The sequence below is a fragment of the Chenopodium album genome, chromosome 26 (genome assembly GCF_948465745.1).
Source record: "Chenopodium album chromosome 26, dcCheAlbu1.1, whole genome shotgun sequence".
In the NCBI taxonomy this organism is placed as follows: Eukaryota; Viridiplantae; Streptophyta; class Magnoliopsida; order Caryophyllales; family Amaranthaceae; genus Chenopodium; species Chenopodium album.
Genome location: NC_137859.1, coordinates 9056832 through 9065581, shown reverse-complemented (window position 1 = coordinate 9065581; position 8750 = coordinate 9056832). Strand labels below are relative to the sequence as shown.

The window sequence follows — 8750 nt, the reverse complement described above, 5'->3', positions numbered from 1 at the left end:
TAGGTTGGGTAGCTAAGAAGACAGCATATAAAACACGAACTACAAACATATATGCCCTGAATAACAACACTAGCTCTCTTCCATTCATAACCATCACACTGGCCCAACCTCTCTAATCAACTATTCATGGCCATTTCACTAATATTTCATGTCATTCCCTTCTCATCCTCTCTCAAGCTGGCAAATATTTGCATCAAACCAATGCAAAATCAAACTCTTTTTATTGATAATTTACAAATCTTTTAAAACATTCTAAAATAATATATGTGACTATTATTTTCAGACAGACAAAAACTAACTAGATTTGCAACTTATACTCCTCGATATGAATGTAGATCAATCTAACATCACAATCGATGCAAATTTAGAAACTAAACTACCTTTACCCATCATATTGACTTAGTACCATATAAGAAGAAAATCTATGCTAACAAAATTGAACCCTTAAATACCTTATGAGCATGATCACTATAAAATTGACCCTATCAAACTAACATGATATATCACTATACTTAGCTAGATGAATTATTTGTCAGAAAGAATAGAATTAAGATGTTAATAAATAATAATAGAGGGAGATTATTTGTTCATTTTCTTCCAAAATCAATCGCAATAAACCCTACAAATCCATGAGTTGAATGTTATGGATAAACATTTCCCTCCAATTTCTCAAAACAATAAGATCAAATCCTTATACTCTGCACTCCTATTACATGATCCTGAGATAGGATTCGAAACATTCATTATTCATTGTATCGTACAACCGATTATACAATAGAAAAATAAAAATATATTAAAAAATCAAAATTTAAAATAATCCCTTGTGCAATCCAATAAGAAGCTTTTTGCGCTTTGTCAAACGAATGAGAATAAACTTTTTTTTTTTCGTTTTTCTTTTCTTCAATATTTATTAATTAATTTTTTGTCAAAAATATTTATTAATTAATTTTTTGTCGAAAATAATTATTAATTAATTTATTTTATTTTATTTTATTTTTGGGGTGGGTGGCCATGGGGGTGGTTGCTATGGAAACAGCTGCCAAACAGCCCATACTTTTGACTTTATATTTGTGGCTCACATAATCACATTACGACAAAGAGTAAAATTATGCCAAAGATATGGCTAAAAATAAAGATATCCCCCTGTCCCTGTGTGTTTTTTTGTAATAACCGGAAAGTGACCTGAACCGGATTAACCCGAATAGACCTAATCCAGGCGCAGTCACCAGGGATTCACCACCAGTATATAACCTACTGTGTTATAAGGAAAGTTCCTGAAAATAGTTAGTTCAGAGTGTAAATTAGTTGAACAAGTCAGAAATGAATGCTTACTCGAACGTTAACTGCTTAAATATATATTTACAAATAGCTACAAATAGCTTAATCAGTTAATCACTGTGATCCCTACCATAATTGTTTTTGTGTTGGATAAGAAATAAGAAAAATTAATGAAATAATTACATCTCTATGATTCCTCCAGATTAAATAAAAATAAAAGTTAGTCACTCAGAGATAGTGACTCTGCTGTAGGGGTGAGGAAACAGCCAACAATGGGCCATCTAAAATTCCTGGCTGCAAAGCTGCAAGGCCGATCCTGAATGAGGAACTGCAATTGAGGGATGCGTCATTGAACTGCTAAAGCGAGAATTCAGTTAGTTCATAAATCTGATAACAAGTGATTTGAGACTGATAATTGATGAGATAAACCTTCTCTGAGGGTGTTTTCATATAACAAAATTTCAGAGTTAATTTACCAACCTGAACGAAAGCGACAAGGATGGATCAACTGGAGGAGTCGCTCCATTTCGGCAAGGTGAAAAAAGTGACCAGAAAACTGACTGCTCTGGACGATCCTGGAAATTAGAGCAAAAATATATATCCTGCAAGGTCAAATATACAACTTTAGATGATCAGCAGAAGGCAGCTAATTTCAAAACAAAATATGCCACTTCCGAGAATTTACTGAGCATTATGTGCAAACCTGTTGTGTGCTTCCAGATACACTAGGTCCCATCTCTGCACACAACAATGACATTATTATTCAGGAGGTAAAATATAAGATTAAAGGCTTATTACAGCAAATGTCAAAAAAAAAAAAAAAAAATTGACAAAAAACAAGTTCTCCTCGAGATTATAATTTCAATGGAAAACAGAATCAAGTGCAGTTGATGGTCAAGCAAATAGTTGTCATTGACTTTCCAAACAGGAAAAAGAGCAAGGAACCAAAAGCACCTTTACGGGCTTTATTTGCCAAAAAAAATCAATAATTTAAGCAAACAACTAGAAAAATCTAGAAATAGTCCCATCATTATGCCTCTTAATTTTCATACCCGTTTAGACTAGCACACCAAAGCAAAATGGTTTTCAACATTCTAGTACTCATAGTGACTGACTGACTGCTTCTAAATAAATGGCGATCATAATCAACATAGATCTCTCACCTAAAGCTGAAACACCAGGGTTCACAGCCAATGTCAGCCCAAGGAAACAATCATCTGGCTTGCTGTCGAAGTCCCACAGGTTCAGTTCAAGGTTTGGCTTTGTTTCTGTTAAGCAAGAAGGGCAATTAAATATCATCGAAGAATTAGTATAAAGCTGGTCTGACATTATATGTGGTGTTAAAAGCTTACTTGTATACTCTGGTTTGCTCTGTAAAGGATCGTGAATTGGACGAGGGACCCATGAAGCAACCTGCCATAGCTCATGTAAAGTTATCAATCAAGCACAGGAAAGATCTTAAGAATTTAGATTTGCATTATTACATACATTGAAGAATGGATGCTGCAGCGCCTGCTCTGCTGTTGGCCTCTTAAGTGGATCCCAAGAACATAGTTGCTGAGAATCAAGAAAAATTGAAATTGATACTGTCATTTACACGCACAGTCACGCAAATAACTAGAAAGAATGAACATGGATAATTACAAACATTTAACAGGCATAAATTTTCTACAAAAGGAAAACATACACTGATAAGATCAACAGCTTCCCAGCTAGCATTTGGGATGATGTCCGACAGATTCACAGGCAAAATCTAGAGATGCAAGGAAAAAACCATGATTTAGAAGATGCGGCAAGTCAGCAGTAGCAAATAATAGGTAGATAACTAGAATATTTCTAACCTGTGAATGACAAATATTGACCAACTGTACGTGATTATTTGCATCAGGAAACACAGACGGATTAGGAGCACCAAGTATACTGCATATTTTGTACAGCTGATCTATTTCACTGTTCATAGAAACCATATTAGCATACTATCACCGGATACAGATATAGATCATGATAGTTAAAAAAAAAAAAAAAAAAAAAAAAAAGCTTCAATCCAGTTCTCAGCTAATATGCATAAACTAGATAAAAACATGCAGGGTAAGCATAACATTGCATAACATTCACTGCTAAAAAAAAAGGGTACTCTTCACAAGCAACCAGGAAAAAGAACTTTATAGCGGAGCCAAATCAAGGTCATGTGTCTCATAGTTTAGTACAAAAGAAAAACGAGTCTTTATATATTAAAGGAAATTCGGCTTTTATATGAAGGCCTTGTTTGGCAATTGGCTGCTGGCTGTTGGCTGTCGGCTGGTGTGATTGGCTAGTTTGACTAGCTGTTTGTATTGGCTTTTTTATTAGTTGTTTGACTTTTTATTAGTTTAAAAACATGTTTGGTAAAATTGGCTGTTGTATGTTATTTATAACTTAGATAGCCAAAAGCCAAAAGCCAAAAGCTACTACAAGTAGCTTTTTCATTTTGGCTTAAAAGCCAGCTTTTCAGCTGGCTAAAAAAGCCATTTACCAAACACAATTTTTAGATGTTTAACCAAATGAAAAAGCCAAAAGCTAATCAAAAAGCCAATGAAAAGCCATTTACCAAACAAGCCCGAACTCTTCTCAAACTAGTATTCGAATTATTCTGGCCATATATGACATCATGTTCTGAAATATGATACTAGCCAAAAATTCTGAGATAGGCAACATGAAAATAGTATAGGTCATACACGTATAATTTGTGATTTCTTTGGAAAAGATGTCTATGCAAGTTTATACTTTCCAAACTCTCAAACACTAAGAAGCAAGGGGCAGGAGGTAAAGAACATAAACCAGAACACAATTTAAGTTTTTCCAATGGTAAAAATAAATCAGCAAAAACACATACCCCCAAAGGACATATCAACCAAATGAAGAAAGTCTACAAATTATTCTATATAAAATAATTACTACACCACAGAACAGGACTAAATCCAACATTACCTTTCTCCAGGGAAAATAGGACACAAGGTAAAAAGTTCAGCCATAACTGCACCAATTGCCCACATATCTGCGACAATACATAAACATTAGCATAACCTCCTATATATAGGACAAAGGAACATAAACATATAGTATAAACAAGTGAGTAGAAGAAGAATGCCAGAATTCACATACTACCAGCAGGGATATTATACTAAATAAATAAACAAATAAATAAAGGAAACAATACAGCACTTAACAAAAGACATTATCAAGGCAGTGAAAGACATTGTTTGATAAACATATAGTATAAACAAGTGAGTAGAAGAAGAATGCCAGAATTCACATACTACCAGCAGGGATATTATACTAAATAAATAAACAAATAAATAAAGGAAACAATACAGCACTTAACAAAAGACATTATCAAGGCAGTGAAAGACATTGTTTGATGAAAAAAAAGGACCGGCACTCACTGAAAAAAAAAAAATAAAAAAAAAAATAAGAGAACAAACCAATTGCAGGAGTGTAAGTTGAAGACTTTAACAGAACTTCAGGGGCCCGGTACCTGGAAGACAATACAAAAATCTATATGAGATGATGCACTTGATAGCTTTAGTGCTTTACACACTATTGAAGATGCAGATGCTTATAAAACAATTGATGATAACTACAGGAGCTCTTTAGTATAGTACATAACTATATTGTATATGGATTGAAAAGACTGAGCAGAGGGAAAGAATTTTATACACTCACCAGCGTGTTGAAACATAATCAGTATAAGGAGGCATTGATGAAAGCTCCCTGGCGAGTCCAAAATCAGCAATTTTGATCACATCATTCGTTACCAAAAGATTCTCTTTAATAGGCAAAAAATCACAAGAAAATTCAAAGGTCAGCCGCAGTGTGAAAAAAGGCACATTTAGAACCCACAACATATTTGACAGTCACTAAATGAAACTTCTGATGTGCTGAAATCTCAAGGCATATCTAAACATCATACCAGGTTTTAGATCCCGATGAAAGTATCCATTCCTATGCATGTGTGCCAGCCCTTGAAGAACCTGAGTCAAGAGGTTTCTTATCTCTTCTTCCGAAAAAGGTCTCTGCCGTTCTTTCATTAAATGATATAGATTGCATTCCTGAGGTAAATACAGGTTAAAATGGCAACTTCAAAAGTGACCAAGTAAGCAAAGGCATGGTTTGACTAAACTGTTAATAAGTCTAAAAAAATTCATTGGCATAATCTGTAGCCTAACTTTATTTCCTCAACAGCCGAATCGTAAAAATTAAAAAGACTTTCATCATCTCTAGGCAAGAGACTGGATATACTCTGCAGCCTCAATCATGCATTGTGTTTTATGTCAATGATGAGAATTACCATTTAGGACATAGAACCAATCTATAAGACATAGTGACGTACACCAATAAGTATAGCTAATTTATGGAGTTTTAAGGTTAAAACCCAAAGTTAAATCAGTATCTGGATATCACACATGTTACCAAGATTGCAAATAACATGACGCTGAGAAACTTACCATATATTCAAATATAAAAAACAGCTCATTATTTTCTCGCACAACTTCTTTCAGCTTTATGATGTTGGGATGACTCATTCTGCGGAGGGACTGCAAAAGAAGTAGGTAGCTTGTCAAGGAATTATCACAGCATGAAATAAAATAGTGCTGCAAACAAATCCTGCAGTAATTAATGTTTCAGAGTAGCCATTATAAACGTAAAAATTACCTTCACTTCTCTCAAATTTACACATTCTTCCCAAAAATAGAACTTCCTCTTCATTTTCTTGACAGCAACCTGTAAATAAAAGGAACAGTCAATCTGTCAATCTGATGAACCAAGTCTAACAACAACAACAACAACAACAACAAAAATGACTCTACCATGATTTATGTATAGAATGACTTACAATCTCATAATTCTCTCTATTGACAGCCTTATATACAGTTCCACAAGTTCCATCTCCAAGCTCTTTTAAAAGTTTATATCTGCACATAACAACAAGAGCATAAAGAACAAATCGAATAATATGGTAATTATTAGCTAATTTTTTCCGCAATGAATCCAACACGGCACAGTACTAACCTGTCCATTATTCTAAAATGAGGACACACCCGAACAAAATTGTCAATGGACCTCTAATAGCCTCCAAACATAACTTTCTTTTGGGACAAAGTCTTTGTTACTTATTTGTTGACGGAGGTTAGTGTTCAATTGCACCACAATATGAAAAAATTTGTTGAAGACCTGATTCTCATCATTTAGATTTACAAAATCCAACGAAAACGCTATCAACATGCTTAGTTTCAGCCGCCGCAAACTGCTTCAATCAACTGGTACCATCTAAAACCCACCAGCAGGAAAAGAAAAGTTGCTTAAACAAAAAATTGGTTCACTTTACAGAAAAGAAAATACTCCACTTAATAAGTATCATTTCCATTTACTTCTAATCTTTCCCATACGGGACACCTGCATGATAACACATCGAAATCGGTTAATCAGAGTATATCTATATCAAATTAACACGTCATAATAAGAAACAAAAAGAGCAATTACCCAACAAACAAAAATAGATATCCAATCACACACTCTACAGGAACAAGGATTTTTATGTTACTCAGACTCAGTTAGAAGTTTCAGACATGGATACGTGCCCAAGTGTCAAAATACGAGGATCAAATACAGCCATCATACGAAAAATAAGGGCGATTTTATCCAATATGAAGTATATTTATCCGGGGTACTTGAGGTGAAATGAATAGTCGGTCGGAATATAGATAACAATAACAAAAATATTTAATCCAGAAACCCCAAATCTGTTACAATTATCCCCTCTCTAGGGTAAGAACAACAAAGAAATTCTACCATATGTTCATCGAAATTCTGGATGTATTTTCACTACCCAACCAATAAAATCTAATCCAAAAATAATATAACAATATAATTGTATTAATTAATTCTAGAATTGTATTTTATTTTCTGGGAATTGCAAGAAATATGCAGATTATCAGAGAAAAGCCCAAAAATAAATCAGGGGATCAAACAAACGAAACTCAATGAATTTTACAACTTTCTTTTAATGAAATTTTATTAAAAAAATAAAAAAGGCTTAACAAGAACGTAACAATAACACACTAAACACGAAAAAGATTATATATTATCACATATATCAATCAATTGAATTTATGAAGAATGAAAAATAATGCAATTCTCATTCAATAAAATAATGCAATTCAAACAAAACTAAATAAATTTTTATAAACATTAAAGCCAAAAATCCCCAAATCACGTTAACAATCTAAATTTAGAAACAAAATTAATCAAGAAAAAACCTAATTATCAAATAACGATTAAGATCGAAACATTGGAGCTTACCCAGAAATCTCACAATTCGCAATTTTAGCCCCCAAAAAAAAGGAAAATTCAGAGGAAAAAGAATGTGAATATTCGGATCATGAACAATGTACCAGCGATTTCTTCGAAAAGAAGCTGAAGAGATGAGAGAGAAAGTGAGGAGATAGAGACTTGTAAGAGAGATAGAGAGAGAAAGGGGTAAAATTTTAATGGAGTTTGGCTTAAATTTCACAGAAGAAATTCAAGGAGAAGAAACCAGAGAAATTTATACGGAGTATTTTATCATAAATTTTAAAAATAAATATTGAGAAAATAAAAAGATAAAGATAAATAAATATATATGAAAATTCTAAAAAGCCCCTAAAAAAAATTGTTTTAAAATTGAGCTACCATCCTACTGGCCCTACCTATAGACGTCTATCTATAAAATAGATTAAAAGGCGTTCTTAATATGATCCTTACAAGATTTAAACCCACAATCTTAAGTTTTAGGGTCTATTCATATTTACTGAAATGAGTTGAACTAAACTGATTGGAGCTGAATTGAACTGAACTGAACTAAACATAGCTGAAATGAATATTTTATGAGAGAAGAAAATCAGGAGCTGAGCTGAACTGAACTGAACTGAACTGGACTGAAGTGAACTGATTGGAGCTGAATTGAACTGATTGGAGCTGAACTGAACTGAAATTAAGTTGAAGTGAACATACCCTAAATTCCAATGTATTAGCCATAAAGCTATTACCACATTACATATTATTCAATATTAATAAAGATTTTATGATGGAAATAATTCAGTAACTTGTGGCATTGTCCGAGCCTAAAACTAATTAATCTTTTTTTTTTAAAAAAAAAAAGGTCTAAATTACCGATCAAATGGTAATAATTTGTTGTACCTTCTTAAAATAGCCTTTACTCTGGCTCTTATTAGGGGTAAATTGGTTAAACTTGTCATGTATTGAATTCTTAGTGGTTTGTTTTTAAAAAGCTAAATAAACTCTCATCTTTCCCTCTCTTACCACCGCTGCAACCACCACACCCTAGCCATGTATCGATGTATTTAAGTTTCCATACCACCTAATGAAAACAAGATATGTGACATTATTATAAACCAGTCAACCCAATTAAAAATATGTTAACGTTGTTTTGAAAA

At 33.2% G+C, this 8750-nt stretch overlaps 1 protein-coding gene across 2 annotated transcripts; it reads right to left on the bottom strand.

Moving 5' to 3' along the window:
• Positions 1-1301: 1301 nt before the first annotated feature.
• On the bottom strand, positions 1302-7882 carry LOC145618678 (serine/threonine-protein kinase MHK-like). Of its 2 annotated transcripts, none has more exons than XM_081673455.1 (17): positions 7618-7882; positions 6328-6711; positions 6152-6230; positions 5971-6039; positions 5763-5852; positions 5228-5366; positions 4981-5083; positions 4740-4792; positions 4246-4312; positions 3120-3228; positions 2966-3031; positions 2767-2835; positions 2631-2691; positions 2442-2546; positions 1982-2016; positions 1759-1880; positions 1302-1635 (listed from the first exon to the last, which is right to left on the bottom strand). In XM_081673455.1, the coding sequence occupies exons 2-17, from the start codon at positions 6333-6335 to the stop codon at positions 1560-1562; spliced, it is 1251 nt and encodes a 416-aa protein (XP_081529581.1). In that variant the 5' UTR covers positions 6336-6711; positions 7618-7882; the 3' UTR covers positions 1302-1559. The 2 variants fall into 2 exon arrangements, with proteins under 2 accessions (XP_081529581.1, XP_081529582.1); XM_081673456.1 differs by having other exon boundaries at positions 1302-1632; positions 7618-7881.
• Between the last annotated feature and the right edge of the window lie 868 nt (positions 7883-8750).

Bases quoted from the DNA above. Each gene is read 5' to 3' on its own strand.
- LOC145618678 (XM_081673455.1), bottom strand. The intron at 3,229-4,245 runs GTAATGTTGGAT...TTCTATGAACAG, and splicing joins CCTATTTTCCCTGGAGAAAG to TGAAATAGATCAGCTGTACA. The intron at 2,836-2,965 runs GTATGTTTTCCT...CTTGATTCTCAG, and splicing joins AAGCTGTTGATCTTATCAGT to CAACTATGTTCTTGGGATCC.